The sequence below is a fragment of the Capsella rubella genome, unplaced genomic scaffold (genome assembly GCF_000375325.1).
Source record: "Capsella rubella cultivar Monte Gargano unplaced genomic scaffold, Caprub1_0 scaffold_6, whole genome shotgun sequence".
Taxonomy (NCBI): domain Eukaryota; kingdom Viridiplantae; phylum Streptophyta; class Magnoliopsida; order Brassicales; family Brassicaceae; genus Capsella; species Capsella rubella.
Genome location: NW_006238918.1, coordinates 829,821 through 848,691, shown reverse-complemented (window position 1 = coordinate 848,691; position 18,871 = coordinate 829,821). Strand labels below are relative to the sequence as shown.

General features: G+C 36.2%; 6 protein-coding genes across 7 annotated transcripts; 4 read left to right on the top strand and 2 right to left on the bottom strand.

Annotated features, from left to right (window-relative positions):
* The first annotated feature begins 32 nt into the window (after nucleotides 1-32).
* Nucleotides 33-1,904, top strand: LOC17883913 (purine-uracil permease NCS1). Its single transcript, XM_006290013.2, has one exon. The coding sequence runs from the start codon at nucleotides 95-97 to the stop codon at nucleotides 1,844-1,846; it is 1,752 nt and encodes a 583-aa protein (XP_006290075.1). The 5' UTR covers nucleotides 33-94; the 3' UTR covers nucleotides 1,847-1,904.
* Nucleotides 1,905-2,734: 830 nt separating this feature from the next.
* Nucleotides 2,735-3,179, top strand: LOC111830228 (MATH domain and coiled-coil domain-containing protein At3g58270-like). Its single transcript, XM_023781876.1, has 2 exons — nucleotides 2,735-3,000; nucleotides 3,053-3,179. Exons 1-2 carry the CDS (start codon nucleotides 2,735-2,737, stop codon nucleotides 3,177-3,179), a joined length of 393 nt encoding a protein of 130 aa, XP_023637644.1.
* A 767-nt stretch (nucleotides 3,180-3,946) lies between these two features.
* LOC17883596 (MATH domain and coiled-coil domain-containing protein At2g42465) lies at nucleotides 3,947-4,249 on the top strand. Its single transcript, XM_006289838.1, has one exon. It carries the CDS (start codon nucleotides 3,947-3,949, stop codon nucleotides 4,247-4,249), a length of 303 nt encoding a protein of 100 aa, XP_006289900.1.
* Nucleotides 4,250-6,666: 2,417 nt separating this feature from the next.
* Nucleotides 6,667-11,503, bottom strand: LOC17881817 (exocyst complex component EXO70A1). The gene is made up of 12 exons (XM_006287193.2): nucleotides 11,181-11,503; nucleotides 10,969-11,064; nucleotides 10,298-10,503; nucleotides 9,596-9,826; nucleotides 8,848-8,986; nucleotides 8,558-8,770; nucleotides 8,084-8,289; nucleotides 7,762-7,962; nucleotides 7,559-7,658; nucleotides 7,364-7,464; nucleotides 7,127-7,273; nucleotides 6,667-7,016 (listed from the first exon to the last, which is right to left on the bottom strand). Exons 1-12 carry the CDS (start codon nucleotides 11,337-11,339, stop codon nucleotides 6,899-6,901), a joined length of 1,917 nt encoding a protein of 638 aa, XP_006287255.1. The 5' UTR covers nucleotides 11,340-11,503; the 3' UTR covers nucleotides 6,667-6,898.
* Nucleotides 11,504-13,077: 1,574 nt separating this feature from the next.
* LOC17881757 (ras-related protein RABC2a) lies at nucleotides 13,078-14,971 on the top strand. Its single transcript, XM_006289675.2, has 6 exons — nucleotides 13,078-13,518; nucleotides 13,899-13,967; nucleotides 14,058-14,123; nucleotides 14,220-14,341; nucleotides 14,425-14,553; nucleotides 14,649-14,971. The coding sequence occupies exons 1-6, from the start codon at nucleotides 13,383-13,385 to the stop codon at nucleotides 14,757-14,759; spliced, it is 633 nt and encodes a 210-aa protein (XP_006289737.1). The 5' UTR covers nucleotides 13,078-13,382; the 3' UTR covers nucleotides 14,760-14,971.
* A 103-nt stretch (nucleotides 14,972-15,074) lies between these two features.
* LOC17881079 (ras-related protein RABE1d) lies at nucleotides 15,075-17,083 on the bottom strand. Of its 2 annotated transcripts, none has more exons than XM_006288576.2 (8): nucleotides 16,831-17,083; nucleotides 16,495-16,567; nucleotides 16,310-16,410; nucleotides 16,058-16,123; nucleotides 15,830-15,927; nucleotides 15,683-15,745; nucleotides 15,506-15,598; nucleotides 15,075-15,423 (listed from the first exon to the last, which is right to left on the bottom strand). In XM_006288576.2, exons 1-8 carry the CDS (start codon nucleotides 16,901-16,903, stop codon nucleotides 15,340-15,342), a joined length of 651 nt encoding a protein of 216 aa, XP_006288638.1. In that variant the 5' UTR covers nucleotides 16,904-17,083; the 3' UTR covers nucleotides 15,075-15,339. The 2 variants fall into 2 exon arrangements, with proteins under 2 accessions (XP_006288638.1, XP_023637207.1); XM_023781439.1 differs by having other exon boundaries at nucleotides 16,491-16,567; nucleotides 16,831-16,869.
* Nucleotides 17,084-18,871: the final 1,788 nt, after the last annotated feature.

Here is an 18,871-nt window from a genome sequence, read left to right as displayed (position 1 = left end):
CCCAACCACATGTTTCTCAAAGGACTTAAACACAACACCAACGCACAATATCCATCTCACAATTCTCTCTCTTGTGTGTGAGAGAGAAGACACGATGGTCTCCAATTGCTTAAGCCTTGGTCTCCATCTCAATCTTCATCCCCACAAACACAATCAGCATTCTTTTACTTCCTTAAGATCCCAGACAAAAGCTAAACTTGATCAGCATGTCTCCTTCACAACAGCTTCAAGCCACAACACTTCTTCTGCGTCTAAGTTTGATTCGCAACATAAAAGTCACAGGCGTGGTGACAAATTGGGTTTCAGCCGATCCGGTCTCATCCGCCCAAGGTTCTCGGCGATGACTGGCTCAGAATTCGATGACTTGGGGTACGACGAATCCCAGTTCGACCCATCCCTCACGAATGACGACTTGAAACCGACGACACCAAGCCAGAGAACGTTTTCATGGTTGGACATGTCAAGTTTATGGATCGGTCTCGTAGTTGGTGTGCCTACTTATTACCTCGCTGGGAGCCTAGTTGACCTTGGCATGGCGTGGTGGCAAGGGATAGCAACAGTGGTTGCTGCCAACCTAATACTACTCGTGCCGCTCGTCCTCACGGCTCAGCCTGGCACTATGTACGGAATCTCCTTCCCTGTCCTTGCTAGATCATCGTTTGGCATCCGTGGAGCACACATCCCGACTCTACTCAGAGCATTAGTAGGTTGTGGATGGTACGGTATCGAGACATGGATAGGAGGAGAAGCTATCTTCTTGCTTTTACCGGGTCACATTAAAAACTCTGCTTTATCTCATACACTACCTTGGCTTGGCACTTCTCCGCTTGAGTTCTCTTGTTTCATTGTCTTCTGGTTGGCTCAGCTTTGTATTGTTTGGAGAGGAATGGACGGAATCAGAAAGCTCGAAAAGTACTCAGCTCCAATTTTGATCACTCTCACGTCCTGTCTCCTCGTCTGGTCATATATCAAAGCCGGGGGATTTGGTCACATGCTTTCCTTGTCATCCAAGCTGACCTCTGCTCAGTTTTGGACTCTCTTTTTCCCGTCGCTAACCGCAAACATAAGTTTCTGGGCAACTCTGGCTTTAAACATCCCCGATTTCTCCCGGTTCGCCAAATCCCAGACCGATCAGATCATTGGTCAAGCTGGTCTTCCCGTTTTCATGGGTTTGTTCACGTTCGTTGGCGTAGCAGTTACTTCCTCCACAAGCATCATCTTTGGAAGAGTCATCTCCAATCCAATCGAGCTTCTCGGTCAAATAGGGGGCATCGCCACAACTCTGCTCGCTATCCTCGGAATCTCCCTAGCCACACTCACTACAAACATAGCTGCAAACGTGGTCGCGCCAGCAAATGCCCTTGTGAATCTAAGCCCTAAGTTTTTCACATTCGGGAGAGGAGCCTTCTTGACCGCAGTTCTTGGAATCGTGTGTCAGCCATGGAGATTGCTCAAATCTAGTGAGAGCTTTGTGTACACATGGCTCATCGGATACTCAGCCCTTCTTGGTCCAATTGGCGGCATACTCCTCGTCGATTATTACCTGATCAAGAAGATGAAACTGAACATTGGAGATTTGTACTCTCTTAGCCCCTCCGGGGAATATTACTTTTCCAAGGGATATAATGTCGCAGCCATCGTGGCTTTGGTCGCCGGAATAATCCCAGTCGTGCCTGGATTTCTGCACAAGATCGGAGCTTTGTCGAAGATCTCGAATGGTTTCGTCGTTGTATATGACAACGCTTTGTTTTTCAGTTTCATCATCGCAGGATTTGTGTATTGGATCATCATGTCTCGTCTGAGAAAGAAACAGAGCTCGTTGCCTTCTTCACAGCCGCTATTGTAAAAATCTTGGCATTCAATTGATTTCTCAAGTGATTTATAATAAAAAAATTTACATTGAACGGGCTTTGACAGTGAATGGGCTTGATATATAGTCAGCCCGTAAGCAACTGTCCAACTCCATTAAATGAAACCCAATGTGATTTATTTCATAATTACAAATTTACAGCTTACAAGACTTGCCGACTGTAGCGATACGTGAAAACATTGGATCATCCAAATCTTCAAGATGCGAAATAATTAGCCTACAAGTCCCATCTTGTATACATACTCTTATAAACTATTTTCTCATGTCTTTAACACATCAAATCTTGAAGAAATGAATTAGCGACTTTTACCATCTAGGTTCTTCTCATGAATCCATGATCACTTCCACATCGATAGCGGAAGTTAATTTTTTTCCCCACTATAGTTTGGTTCAACTGAATTTTTTTTTTTTTTTTTTTTTTGCCAAATCAGTGCATATATTGGGGTTTAGTGCCAAAACCAAATCATCCATTTCATTTCCACGATTCTACCATAGAGTATTTGCCAATCAAAACTAAAATATTCTTGTTGTAATCCCGTAATTTCTGGCTCAAAAAAAAAAGAAAAGAAAAAGAAAATCTAAAATACCACTGATTAGATATGATTCTTGTTTATTGCTTTCTTGTTTCAAGAAATCAAAACGAAAATTAACTAATTAGATTCAAATTTATTGGTGTTTCAAAAAAAAAAAAAGATTCGAATTTATCTAGAAATTGCAAAGTTCTCATTCGGATTTGCTCCTCTATTAAAAGGAGTTATAAGCAATAGCCATCATCATGCAAAGAATCAAATAAAATTTGTTCTATACTTTTTTTTTGTGGTCTTTTCTTGAAGGCGCATACCAGTATCGAATCGAAGGATACAAATGGGGAACCAAATGGAGACACAAAGTAAAATTATAGTCACTGACTTCATTGTTGATCCTTCACAGGTGAAGCTAACGAATTGGATTTTTCAGCACCACCCAGAAACTGCAGTGAAAGTTAAACTGCAAAACCAAAAACTAAGAACAACGTACATGAACCTTCTCTTTGGCGTCATTCAGACACTTTACTACAAGTCTCCACATGATCTCTCCAAGTCGGAAATAAGCAAGGATTCCGAGATTTTGTCTGATCTGACTCAAGTCGGGTTTTAATCTGCAATGGTTAAGGTTGAAGCTTGGGATGGTTTGCTTGGACAGGAAGAACCGTCGTGCCTCTGAAGCTCGGATCGGGGAACTTGAAAAACAAGTCAAGAAACTTGAGCTTATGATGTCTGATGTCAAAACTGGGTTAGAAAAGGAGAAGGCCAAGTTGAAGAATCCATAGTTCGTTAGGGCTTATTTTGCCTAGGGTTTCTTCTGCAGCAAGACATGAATACCTCTACTTTAATTTTTATTTAATTTCAGCGCTTTTTTTTATCAGCCAAACATGGTTTTGTAGTATTTTCAGTTTTTGTCTATATATATACTATGTACTTCCGGTTTGGAATTCACCCAACGGTAGTAGTTTAATTAGGTCTATAAGACTAGACCATCTTCGTCTAATTTGTTTGATGGATTTGCCTGATCTGACCATTTTCTTTTAATTTTCTGTGATACACGATTATTTTGTATTGCCAACTAAACCTAATTTATTTATCCTTTATTTTTTTCACTAGCTAATTCCTAATTCAAATTCTTTTTAAAGATTAAAATAATATATATAAATACATGATTTTTTATCTTGTTTTCAAGTAAACCCAAAACCAAAATAATATCTAAAAAGGATTAACAAACTCGAGTCCGATTTGATATAGAAATTATAAAGTCTTAGGCTTCTTTTGCTGCCTCTATATATAAAGATGGAGTTCTGAAAAAAACTTTCATTCATGAAGAGAAAATAAACCAAAAGAAAACTAATTTTGCTCTGAGAATTCCAAAAGCTAAGTCATCATGGGGAACCAGCTGTTTCAGTTGCATAGACGAAGAAAGATCAGAGTCAATGGTTTCGTGATTGATGCTTCTCACATGACGTTAGCAAAGTGGATTTTTCAGACATATCCAGAAACAACAGATCATGTTAAAGTGCAAAACCAAAATCTCAGGAATAATTACATGAACCTTCTCTGCCACACCATCGGGGTTCTTTACCACACGCCTCTCTGTTATCTCACCGAAGCTGAACTGAGCAAAGCTTCCAAGGATTTGTATGATCTGACACAAGCCGGTTTTAAGCTGGACTGGTTGCATTCTAAGCTCGACAACGTTTCCTCAGAGAAGAAGGCTTCTGAAGAACGGATTAAGGAACTCAAACTAGAGGTCAATCAACTCGTGATGACCATGTCTGATCTCAAAGATGAGAGGAAAAAGGAGAAGACGAAGTTGAAGAAGCAACCAAGCTGGATTCACTTGGCCTAAACCTTTTTTGTTCTTTAAAATTTTATTTTGTTATTATTCACGATAATACAACAGTTATTTTTAATTAGTGTTATCTAGTCTTTTTTGTTTTATTTTTAAGTTTATTATTATAGGATTGTTACGTAGAAACGATAATTATGTATTTCCGCAAAAGCATAATTAGATACCTCTACGTTCTCTTTTAATCTTACCCCTTTTTCTAATATGCCTACGTTTTAATATGATTAGGGCTCTCTTGGCTCCGTATAATGTATTTTTTAATTTACCCGATTTTAATTGGCTAGAATTGGACTGTTAATGGGCTAAGAATGGGCCACCTTTAAAAGTATTTTTTGCTAAAGGTATACAGAAAAAGAAAAAAATTGTTTGAAGACACTGTTAAAGAAAGATAGAAGTGGTGTTTGGTCTTAGATATAAAAAACCGAATATTCTTTTATTCCTCACACACAGATAGGAACATACCTGAACGGTGAATCACACGGGATACCAACACACACACACACACACATTCAACAGAAACATGAAAAGACAATAAACCAAAATTAAACCGGAAACAAAGAACATAGACAAAAAGAGAGGTAGCTAGTAAGATAATAATCTGCTGATTCCGAGGGGAACCGAAGCTTGCCAAAGGATCGAAGTTGCCCAAACGAGGGATAACAAAAGACACATCAAGCTTGTCTTCATCAACCTTCATGCAATCTTCATCGCTCCATTCATTCACACACAATCCTCCTCATCACCATCACCATGTTGATAATGATAATATAGTGACGAGGATCATTCAGACAACACCCACAAAAATAATTAAACACAATTTTATGGTCATAATCTCCAAGAGACACCTTCTTCTTACCTTTTGTGAGTACTCTTTGTGTTTTGGTGCCATCCCCTAAAGAGAAACTTGAACCTCTCAAAACCCTTTGTTGGTGAGATCTTCTGATTGATCATTTGAGGGTTCTTCAGCTTCACTTTTCTTTAGGGGATGGCCATCTCTTTTTGTGTGTGGTGTTGTGCCAAAGGGAGTTTCAACAATAGATGTTGTTAGGGTTTTTATGGCTTCTCTCCTTTGTCTTTGGTCATGGAGACAAATTAAACGAGAGGTTGAAAACACTCAATGCATAAGCTATAGTGTTCTTTCCACTTTTCCTTTAATTAAAAATACTTTTTCCGTATAATAATTAATCAACTCAGTGTAACCACTGTATCCCGTGTCAGTTGATGATAGATTATTTTGTGCTTTTCTAAACTGTACCCAAAAGTGAATACAAATATAACATGTATTTTGCATATTATTTATTGTATATATAATATAAAAACTATGTTTCAATATACTTGTATGTATAAACTACATACAATATATTGAAAGAATTGGGTTCTGTGAGTTATTGTAAATGACTATAAATAAAAAGAATAAAAGAAAAATAGGTATAGTATTGGTGTAAAGGGGAATAAAAGTAAGATTTCTCATTGGTGTAAAGATGACATTGAAAGAAATCAAATAATAAACTTTAATATTACTTTGGGAAAAAAGGTGGGAGGAGATGATGGAAATGGGGAAGTCCATGTAAAGATGTTGGGAGAATTTGGATCTTCCAAAAGGAATATGCCATTACCAAACATGTGTGTTTGAAACCATCTCATCACTCTCCTTTTTTACTTTACTAATAAGTTTCATTTCTTTCCTCACTTTTTTTGCGATTTAAGTAATATGTGCGTCGGTAGAGCTCTATTTTGTCTTGTCCCGGTTCAATGACGAGGTTTTGGTCGGTTTCTTATGGTTGGCTTGGGGGTTGTTTTGCATTACTTCTTGTACTATTATTAGATTATTTATTGGTATGATTGATGATCCAAACAAAATTTTCTTGAACTACTTGCTTATCGCCTTATCACTGTTTACCGCCAACTTTTTGTATTTTTTTCTTTTCTAAGTTCTTTTTAGGGCTTAACAGGAAAAGAATTATATATATAACCAATCACATATATAATTAAATGTTTAATTGATCACGGCTACTCTGCAATCTGCAACATCATAAGTTCATATCAACGAAAAGGAATCAGGTGATTTGTTTATGTTCTTGACCGATTAATTGAATATGAAAGTTAGGTAATTTATAAGGTGTGGAGTGTGGTGGAGCTGATTAATTAATTAGTTGTTAAGTTGATTAAATTAGACTGATTGTGCCAATATCAACACAAGATTGCGATTAGAAACCATTAGACAACCTGGTTTAATCGCCTAAATTCCCACAAAGAAAGAAAATAACGGAACTGGTCCGAATGAAAATTTGTTGTCCCCATGCCTAGCTTACTAATAATAATAGAACTGTTTAGCTTAATTATTACTAATTAGTTGGCTACTTTCTATTATTGTTATTATTATTAGTTAGCTACTTCACTGCGTCTTTTCTTTTAAAAAAAGTAAACAAAATGAAATAAATCGTCTCCAAGTAATTTACAAACGTATGAGTTACTGAAAAGAACATTTTCACATTCCATGACCAAAGAATAGTAAGAATACAAAAACGAAAATTGAACACTCCATATACAAATGGCAACAAACCTAATTATTGAAAGGTAAGATTTGGTAGAAATTTACCTTACACTGATAAGTTTTTCATAATCTTTTTGTTGTTGTTTGTTTTTTTTTTACCGGCGTGGTTCACTCGTAGACTTTCCTTCAAACAACTCACCCAACAGTCTTTCAAGATCTTCAGCTGTATACTTTATGTATTTATTAGGATTCTTCCCACTCTCAACCAAAGGCCTACACCGATCATCCATTTAAATCTAGTTAGGGGTTCTCTACATTTCGATCAAATATGTTCAAAGATGCTTTTGTAGATAAAAGAGAGAGAGAAAAAGGAGAATTTTTACCCAAAACGTTTGAGGAAGGATCTGTAAGCAGGCAATAATACTTCAGCCACAGCAAGTCTTAATGACTCTCTTAACTCCGTGTCTGGAACTGTCCATTGAGATTGTCTCTGGTGCAACTCATCAAACTGCATATTAAACATCTTGAACCTGTTCCATTTTTTAAAAGTTAAATCATTCATCATTACCAGATATATAAACATTTCACAATTACTGTATTTTTAGCTGTGTAAGCCTTGCCTCTCTTTTAATAATCCTCTTGAAACTCCACTGCTGTTTCCTCCCTCTAAACTTCCTCCCCCAGATGATGTTAAACCTTGCGCCGATGAGGATTGTAATATCTACATGATATATATAACAGTTTCTTGATAACAATATAAAAAATATTTTAATATAACAGGATCTACTTATAGGAGTTTGACAAATACTAAGTACCTTTGTCCACGCAATCCTTTTGTATTGATTTGCATGTTGCTGGACGATACGCCTATGTCTTTGAACCCAATCATCGCCTAACAAATCCTTGGCTTCTGACCTGAAAAGTTATGATACAAATAAAGCCAACTACATCAATCGAGAGTCGGTTTCCTTTTTAATTAAGTCCAGATCAGTCTTTCAAAATGTAAAACTAAACATACCTTCGCACAGATCTGACCATGTAATGAATGTTGTTCATCAGGAACAAGTGTGTCAGTGCAGGATCTTTGTACTGTTTTGATTTTCCGTCCAAGTTGTTTTGAAGTGCCTGCATTATCCTCATTGTTACGGATGCTAGCTGCGAATTTGAGTCATCTCCATTTCCAAATTCCAAGAAAAGTTGCTTCAATGTTGTTTGGTAGCTGACACCAAAGATCATCAGTTAAAGCGTGGAAAGAGACAATATGCATATAGCAGGACGCAAAGAGATTCAAAGAAATTAACTGGGCTTGTCCTAATCAAATCTACATATGCGGAACTTACTCAAATAAGAACTTCACATAATTGATGACATAGCTTGTTAGTGGGTGGACAGTTCCATCTAGAACAGCAGTCTTTGTAGCATCTTTCTCAACAGCTTCTTCGAAATCACCAAATGTTTCCTGAGCAGTCTGCGCTAACCTCTTTGTCAAGCCCGTAGCAGAATCTCTAATTTCAAGGCATGCTTTACCTTTGAAAATTGTCTCAATCTGTCCATGGACACAAATTTCAGGAGATTGTTGTATCAGCTAATGCTATCCACACAACATAGCACAAAAACTAACTGGTCATCAATTAATTCACACTTTATCTAGTCCTAGCTAGCAAACTTCAACCACATTTGTATCACAAAGTTTTTTCTGTGTGTGCCATGCTGTTTATTATGGTGGGGATGTTAGCAGGAAAATACATGTAATCAATTATTAAAACCCATCTAATTCACAGAAACTTCGCTTTGGAAGAAAGAGAAAATATTACCTCTGTATGAAGCTCCCGCATGATCTCATACATGTCTAAGAGCACAAACAACTTTTCTGGAGATCTCTTGCTCCTAGCTATAGCATCCCCAAAGCTAAGTAGCATTGAGACACTGCTCACTGTAACTTCTGCAAAACACTGATCGCTAAGAGAATCGAAGCCTCGAAATATCTGGTCACATACTTGCCTTTCTCCAGCGAAGAGTAATTTAACCTGATGAAAAAATTATCTCGAGTTAAGGGTCAACATAACATATTAAATATATATCAAACCTTAACTAGCATTCTTACAGCAATGCGCATGAAATGGATCCAATTTCCAATTTTGGCCTCCAATACTTCCCACTGCATCCTCTGAACATCCTCTTTACTAAGTTTTTCAACGCCCAATTTCTTTAGGCTTTCATCCAAGACAAAAGAACGTGTTTCGCTGAACAAAACACAAAAGATTAAACCGAAGGAGATTAAAAACAAACTCAAAATATACAAATGCATCTTATATATGTATTGGGAAATGCCACTAGATTATGCAATTCACCGCAAATTTGAGAATAGTAGTATTACACAATTCACTGCTTAAATATGGCAATAGTAGTAGCTGCAGTATCACATAGTTCAAATGGAAGAAAAAAGACTAAACTGTTCCAATGCATTACCTGTATGAGACCACCAAAATTGCATCGAGCAATTTATTTTTTCAGATTAGGTAAGCAAAAACAGCGAAATGCAATGTGCACATCAAACAGTTTGATTCTGATCAAACCAAGCAGAAAACCCACGAATATCCATAATATTAAAAACATTTCTCTCTAGCTTAAATAGTGAAACAGCACAGGAATAGTCAAATATAAACTCACAACTAGCAGAAACCATGGTGAGTATTATAGGTAAAATAATTGTACTACTCATATATGTTTAAAGCAAATATACTTTGACAGAGAAACAGAACTCATGTTAGAATTATGAGTTAAAATTTAATCTAAGAGCATGTTTTGAGAAAAAACATACAGGATGAATGACCAAGAATCAAAAAGTTCACCTATAAATTTGTTTCAACTGTTGTTGGTGACCAGCCTGAACCATTTGCTGTGCCAAATCATGCAAAAGTGGCAAAACCCTTGATGGAATGAGGATTGGAAGTGTATAAGAAGCAGTTTCTGATTCATCGTTGTGATGTCCTCCGTGTGGTTTTCCACCTCCATCGCCGTCTGAGGATGGTCTCAGTGAGTTGGGAAGGCCATCAAAAAGGCGATCAGGCTCCACAGCTTTACTGATTATAACAAAGACAAATCGAATAGGATAATGAGGACAAAATGATTTGAAAAGGAGTCTTAATTTAGACGGGAAAAGGTTATGATTAGCCTAATAAGAGATGGCTTCACCATTCTTCCATTTAAAACCAGTTGTCTGGAACACTCATACCATAGGGCACTTGTTTCAATAAAAAAAATATTCGCCGAGTGACAACTTCAATAAATTCAGAAAAAATGCCATTCTAAGATATTGCCGTTTGCCCATGCTAAAACTGTTCATGGTTATTTGCAAGGGAGGTAAAGAAGTAAGACCCTCATAGAAGCGAAAACTAGTTACTAAAATATATAGCTTGAAAAAGTAGCTAAAATCGACAGTTAGTTATGTTCCATGTAGTTAAAGGGTAGGATTCATGGTTATAACATGCACAATAGCATAAATTTTCCTGAGGATGTGTTCAGAAACTCTTATTAGACACAGAAGCACGAACCTGTAAGAAGCTAGCAACTGTTTAAACTCCTCCTCCAGCTTTGACTGTGCTTTAGCAAGCAAGCTATTTGCATGGTTGAGGACTCCATCGCTACTCTTAAAGCTTTTGTTGCTCATGAAATAACGAATAATTTTTCTGAGTTGAGCTATTGCATCCAGATAACTCTCCAGGTCCTCATGTGGCCCCTTAAGTACTTTAGTCTCTGCCTAGAAATGAATTGAGAGCATAATTAGTGATTGGGCTTTTGTTACAAAAAGAAGTAACTCAGAAACAGCAAACTAGAAATTACAACCAAAGAAACAGACAAAAAATGCATTCCTCGGCAAAAGATCAGCATCCTAATTCACTTTGAAGTTATACTCGCTAAATATAGAAGATATAAGACTAGTAATCCCACCAAATGGGTAGCTGAAAAGAGTGAGGTAGAATGAAAGGTATCGTTTCGAGTCATATCCTTGCCCAGCAATGACAAGAACTGAGCCAAGGATGGCTAAAAATAGTAAATCTAACATATGCTAACAGAAGTGGTGGGAGTGAGACTACAAAATTGGTGAAATAACATAACGATGCAACCTCTGCTCGAGAAATATCTATTTATACCGATCGATCTGAATACAATGAATGAATGAAATCTCACATAAATGGAGGGAATCAAGATTTCTAAAACAAACCTGACGGAGGAGATCGAATTGAGACAAAATAACCTCAGCAGCCTTAAGAGTCCTATCAATATTCTCATGAGCTTTCCTTATAGCATGCGTTCTAATCTGAGATTTCAAAACAACAGAGTCAAACCAAAATCCGATCAAGTCAACAAAACTCCATAGAGATAACTAGTTTCCAGATCTGAACAATCAAATAAGATGGAGCTCTCCACACATACCTGAGTAGGACGCATGGCAGTTTCAAGAGCAGAGAGACGACTATCGAAAGAGCCGAGGATAGAAACAACATTGTCGGTGATGGTTTGACTCTTCTGAAGAGATTCTCTCATCAACACAGCTCTCTCGCTGAGCAGATCGACTCTGCTATCTACAGCCATGGCAAAATCCAAAACACTGGAAAATATCTTTACTCGTCGCCTTCGATAATGGAAGTTGAAGAGAAGAAAAAGAGACGACGAAGTTACGACTCGGTTTGATTTGGTGGTGACAGAGCAGAGCCGAGCCGGTACAAATCCAGCTACGACGACGCTTTCTAATTTCTCCGTTACTTAAACCAAAACTTTGAACATTCGCTTAAATTTTTTGACCTCTGTTTTATATACTTAAAACAATAATTATAGAAGTAAATTTCAATCTGGCTCGTTTGAGTCAATCGTAGGCCCTTTGATGACAAAAAAAAAAAAAAAAAAAAAAAAAAAGTAAATTTCAATGAATTTGTATTTCCATTAAACCAAATAATGTAAGTTTCAATTTAATATAGTCAGATATGTTAACCATAATATAATTCTCTCGTGTAAATTGTTTCTTCAGAAAGTCTATATTTTGGTTACATGTACTGGACAACAACATTAATTTATAGCAGTGTTGACATATCTAATAAAGGAAATCTGACCCACCAAATAAAAATGCTATGGCCCAAATACACAACAGCCCATTAAACACTGATGCCCATTTTTTTGAGTTCGCCACAAAACTGGCTTTTAGCCACAAACTACTTTATTTATTTATTTTCGTAAAGGTCTGACATTATAAAAAAAAAAAATGTATAAAGGTTTGACATTATTTGTTGAACCAAAAAAAAGAAAAAAGATTTGACATATGATGATGGCTGTGTTGTGGTAGACTAAGGTGTGTTAGATGTCTCATGTCTAGATGATCTTTATACTTTACTCAACTTGGCTGGCCCTTTGGTGGGTCGATTTCGACAAAAGAGTCCTATCCTCCTATAAGTTGAAATAACACCGAACATATAGACACTTTATATCTCAATTTTGTTACTATGAATTTTGTTAAGCTTCGTGAATGTAACTAATTTAGCAGCAAATAAGCTTTCCAAAGCAAAGAAGTGTTGGATCCTTTTGTGTGTGACGAGTGACGACAAAAAAGGAGCATCGTTAAGTGACGTCACGATCGGAGACCTTGACTACGCGTGTAAACTTTGCACAGGCCAGACGTGGGGTTTTGCAGGGGGCTCGGCTGACAGCAGACGAAAGGCCATGTTTTGGCTCCCACTATCCATTAATGGCCGACTCCATAACCATTATCACTATTTTAATTCGTTAATCAATTTCAAAAACGAATTAGTATTTGTGGTTAACAAAGATAAAAGTTGACCTTAACAGTACTTCTGAAATGATGCCTTACTAAAAGTGCTTTTACAAAATAATTGGGGTGACTATAAATTTTTAGTTATTGTAATTGAGAAAAATAATTAAAACTGATATTTTAGTAAAACGTCTACTTGAACCTTTTACAAACCGCCAAAAACAACCGTTTTGCTGCTCCACCAAAACGTTTTACCTAAATCACAATGGTTTGTTGACTGGCTACCATAAATCAAACGCGATTTTCAAAACGCTACAGACTCGTCGACAAAAGAAAGCTGGAAGTAAATAACTTGGAACCAAACAGAGACGTTTTAGTGAAGTAAAGTGTTGGAGACAAAGCAAAGAACAAACGTTACTATCTCAGGTCTGCTGTGTCTTGTCTTCTTCCATAAATCTCATATACTTTTTAACAAAAAGAAAAAAATAATAATCAGACAAACCTGTTTCTTTCTCCTCTCTTTCTCGGTAAAGAATATAATCTTCCAATTTCTTCATCACATTTCTTTTCTTATTTTAATCTTAACATCCATACACAGGAAAATTAAAAAAGTTCTCCCTTTTTTCTTCTTTAGATTGCTACTTATAAAGTATAGAAAGCAATGTGCAGATAGATGTAATTATCAACGAGGAAGCATCATCATCATTATCATTATCATCATTACAGAGCTTAATAGATTCATTTTTATTTCCTAAAAGTTTGCTTCTTTATAGTAGTTGGTGGTGTTTAAGTAGGATTTCATTTGCTCTTCTAGAATTACAGATCGACAAAAACAGTTGAGGGGGAAGAGATTAAGCAAATCTGGGTTTTAGAAAATGGGATCTTCTTCTGGGCTAAGTGGATACGATCTGTCGTTTAAGATCTTGTTGATTGGTGACTCTGGTGTTGGTAAAAGCAGTTTGCTTGTGAGCTTCATTTCCAGCTCCGTTGAAGATCTTGCTCCTACTATTGGTAAATATGTTTCTCTTTGAACTGCAGGGAAAAGGTCTCAGATTTATATGTCTTGAGAGCTAGAATTGAGGATGAAGCTATGTCACATCTCTTTTGATGCTCTAGTTGTTGATCAAATAGTAGTTTTCAAAAAATGCAAGTGCTTGACTTTGATGACCATCTGTTTAATTCTTGTTTGAAGTGATCTTTATAATGATCATGCATATCTTTGATCGAATTGCCACTGAAACAATCTTACTTTCTTGATGATTCACTTTGTAGTAAGACAATTAGATACTTTTATGTCTGTTATTCTAGCAGTCTTTTCTTGGTTTGGTTTAAGGAAATCTGTTTTGTCTGTATTATATTGTTTGATTCAGCCCAATTATTATTACTCACAGGTGTTGATTTCAAGATCAAACAATTGACAGTAGGAGGCAAAAGACTGAAACTCACAATATGGGACACAGGTGATTTGATTCTATAGTGAGATTATAGAAGTTTTATCCTCTTAAGAAAAGTATTGGTCCTGCTAATATTCTTGGTTTTTCCCGTTGTAGCTGGACAGGAGCGGTTTAGAACACTGACGAGCTCTTATTACAGAGGCGCACAAGGAATTATTCTCGGTAATGACCATCATCAGTCATTTAATCAGAATCAGAGGAGACTAAGAGATCTCTCTGTCTGTTAACTGTTTAGTTAATGTTTCTTGGTGAATGCAGTTTATGATGTGACCAGAAGGGAGACATTTACAAATTTAGTAGATGTGTGGGGTAAGGAGATTGAGCTTTACTCCACTAACCAAGAATGTGTTCGGATGCTTGTTGGGAACAAAGTCGATAGAGTGAGTTGCAGTCGAAATCACACTTGTTATCGAAACACTGTTTGGTCGTTTGATAATTTTCTTGATGAAAAATATGATTACAGGAATCTGAGAGAGGAGTAAGCAGAGAAGAAGGAATTGCTCTAGCAAAAGAACTCAACTGCATGTTTCTTGAGTGTAGTGCTAGAACTCGTCAAAACGTGGAGCAGTGTTTTGAAGAGCTGGCGTTGAAGGTAAGATCCTTAATCTGTTAAAAACAACAATTCGGAAAGAGGGTTTTATGTATAACATATATAGAATGAATGGTCGTGTGATTGTGATGAAACAGATAATGGATGTACCTAGTCTATTGGAAGAAGGATCAAGTGCTGTGAAAAGAAACATCTTGAAGCAGAAACCTGAACACCAGACCAGACCTCAAGCTGGCTGTTGCAGCTAGTGAGACAAGTCGATGTTGCATATAAAAACTTAATCGTTCTGTTGTGTATCCCAAAACTGAATCTGATTCTTTTCTCTGCAGTTGCCTCTTTTGTGTGTAGAACATAATGTAGCTTCAATGTAAATTTGTGGGATTACTTGTGTTCTTCTTTTGCTTCTGAAATGAGATTTGTAATAATATCATAATAGAATAAAACCCCATCCAATGTTTTATTTGTAAATCCGAGTTTATTTTGGCTCAGGCTATGGGGTTTTGAGTAGAGAACAGCATTCAAAGTGAACACCATAAATCCTGATTTGAACTGTGAATTCAGAGTTATACACACTACAACAGTTTCATTTTTCATAAATTCAAAGTCTTTAACATAGTTTTTTTACCAACACAGTCTTCCATATCAGGAAGATCATTGTACAGGAATTATGGAGATAACAAATTAGACATAAAGATCACAGCCATCAATGAGATTTTCCTACTCGTTCTAGGTAACAACATGAGAATTATCTCTGATTTGAGACGTAAGAGATGAAAAAGATGGCAAGACAGTAAAGACCAGTGCAGGCGAAAAAGAGCGATCATACTCCTAAACGTAACTACAGCAAGCTGACTTCTCAGTTGTAGAAGAAGAGGAAGCAGTATCTTGTTTAGTGATCTTGATGCCTTGTGGCTGCAAAGCAACAAGAACAGTACATTGAGTAGGTATTAGAGTATGATGAATGAGTAGTTGAGTAGATTCCTGTAGTTCTTACCTCTGCCTTTGTATCGGTTTCTGTCAACCTTTGTTTTATGTCTTTCGCGATTGAAAGGAAAACATTTTCGACATTGAGGTTTGTTTTTGCACTCTGCAACAATTGCAATCACATCAGTAATCTCAAGAAGATATTAATGAAAAACAGCAGACATGTTGTGTTTTTTTTCAAGCTCACCGTCTCAAAGAATTTGATTCCATACTCATCAGCCAAAGCTTGGCCCTTTGCTGTTGGAACAGCCTGAAAAAGAAGATCACACATCAGCATACTAAAAAGTAAAAACTATAAGTCATGAAAGTAAGTACGCAACTGAAGATTACTTACCCTTTTGCTTTCATCCATATCAGCTTTGTTACCGACCAATATTTTGTTGACGTTATCTGAGGCATGTTGCTCGATGTTCTTCATCCAGTTCCTAATATCTGTTGAAAGTTGAAACAATCGTATTCAGTTGCCACAAGTCTCACATTCCCATTTCCTCAGTTGAAACAATCGTATCTTTATATCATTGCAAAACTGACTATATAAAGATAAAATAGTAACAAGACATACTGTTGAAAGAAGATTCATCCGTTACATCGTAGACAAGCAATATACCCATAGCTCCCCTGTAATAAGCTGCAAGTGACAAAAGTGGACCAAAACGCTTTAGGGAAAGTGCAGAAACAAATGGACTGTCTTTTACTTAATGAAAGTATGGAAATACTCAAGAGTTATCATCAACACAAAACTCAAGAATCAATCAACCTATGAATCTAAAGATCCGTTCACTTGGTAACAACAACTCTAAATCCGTCTGGTTACCTGTAGTAATAGTTCTAAAACGTTCTTGACCAGCAGTGTCCCATATCTGCAATTTGATACGCTTCCCATCAAGCTCAACAGTTCTTATCTTGAAGTCAATCCTGTAAAAGAAAAAAAGATAAAGTAGTAAATACACAAACTTAGACAACGAAAAAGGCAATCTTTTAAGTAAGAAGAAGACATACCCAATGGTAGTAATGAAACTTGTAGTGAAAGTATCATCAGAGAAACGCAGTAACAAGCAACTCTTCCCCACACCTGAACACACCAAATACAAATAAAGCTCAAACAAACAATTCAACTCAAAAAAGAACTAATTTTGTCAACGGGTTCCACAAGTTCTTAAAGAGTCAATTATACTTAGTAATAATAATACTAGCATAAACAAATCAAAATCATAAAACCCTAATTAAGATCGCAGACACACAAAAAAATAATTTCAGAAGAAAAAAAAAAATCAAACAGTTGAGAGATTATTCAATTGCAAATTCGAGAACACAGAAACGGAGAAAGAAGCTTACCGCTGTCGCCGATGAGAAGAAGCTTGATGAGGTAATCATAGTCTGAACGAGCTCTTGCCGGCGCAACCGCCATCACCAGTTGATGTTAGAAGAAAAAAAGAAAAAAAAAAATACTAATTAATTGATCTCTTTGCTTCTCAGCAAAAGCTAAAAACGAACTCTGCTTTAATTTTCCGACGAAAGATTGAATTTTTTTCTGCAGACACACAGCAAAAATAAAAAAGCTAATGGAATGCTTCTAATGTCGCTGAAGAAACAAGTTGATGGCTCTGCTTACAAAATTGTTTCGGTGGATGTTATTTTTGTTTAATTATAGCTTTGTACCTGAAATTTTAAATATTTGTATTTAGCCCCATAACTTCGTAAATATCTCTGGCTAAGAGGTTCTTAACCGGTTTACACCGGAATCAGAATTAAATTTAATGTAAAAATGACTTATTGTCACTAACCAACCGAGTTAAGTAAGAAACATGATCGGAATCATTTATATATATACCTAAGGAGTGAAAAGGAAGTTTGCTAAATCTGAATAATGGACATATTTTGAGAAAGTAAAACAATTTGGGGTGATTGTATGACATATAAGAAAGTTCGGGGGAGGAAAAGGAAAAGGTAGGTCTGATATGATCAAGTGCGGTCGGTCTACAGTAGAAGAAAAGGATAATGGAGTTTATGGTGAGCTGTCAAGCAGTAAGTGGGTGAAAACGGTTGCTTCGCTGTATAGACGACGTACACTAGCGTAATCCAGCAAAGTATCCAATCATGCCAGAGCCTCTGTTACATGTGGCATGGTTCCAAACAAAGTCAAGAGTTCATTCTATATTCATCCACATACTTTTTATTCTTTATTTTCTGAAATCTAATTTGTTTATTTGATCTTTTTAATACTCCACTATCTATATATACATTACATTTATAACTCTTCTTACGAATTCAACATTGAATTTGTCACGCCTCATTGCGTTAAATGATATATAAACGCCGTATAGGGTTTTATTACAAGATAATTTTATCAAGTAATCTTTAAAAACCGTCGTCAATTAGCACTAGATGGTCTCTATGTTTGTCTTATTACAAGTGTGGTTAATTAGACAGTTTGTAATTGTATAAACTTAAAAAATGCGAAAAGGACAGAGCTACATTTAGTTTAAAATGTCTCACCGACGTTTTTTTCTGAATTAATTTTACTAAACATGTATAGTGCTATTACTTTAAACAGATGAAACAATTTGTAGAAGACATCGTTAATCACAAATGTCATGCAACACTTTTGTATCGATCGTTTTCAAACGTCGTCCTTTATTTTCTACCTAACTGTTAGGAATATTCACTCCTTCTGTTAGTAATACGTTGCACTTTCTCTACAAATATCGTGTTCATATCTACAAAAGAGAAACATAGATGAGTCACAGACGAGTCATAGACTATATATAAAGACATCAACATGATAAATTTAGAGATACCACTATACCATAAATGTTACGTAGCGTAAGTAGGCTTAGTTTTAATTGATAGAACATGTTATATCATATATAGTCAAAACCACTGAGTTTGTAACAAAGTTTACTGTTAGTTTCCATTGGTACTACATATATAATAGCATGATCATGAAGATTCGTTAGCTGCTACATCACATGAATGTCTTGACTCTATCATCAAAGTTAGTAGTCGAAGTTAGGGATCGATACATCTACTACTGTACATCAACCTAGCTTTGGGCTCTCCAGATGTAGTCTTTTTTATATATATAATCTAATTAATGAAATGATATATGTATTATTCTATCTATAAAAGAATCTTGAAAAAGAGAACAACCCCAAACGGAAGTGAAGTGTATCGAAAGGAGCTAGTGGCGGCTAACAAACGAAGTGACTTTATGCGAAAGTCATCGTCACATGCTTCTTCCGTTCTCCAAGGAACATCCTCATCAGAATCCTTTTAATCATTCTCCCAAAGTTAAGTATTACATTTTATATAATACCTCGATCGATGATTCTTAGAAATGTGCTATAAATTATATATATGGAGCAATAATGAATAC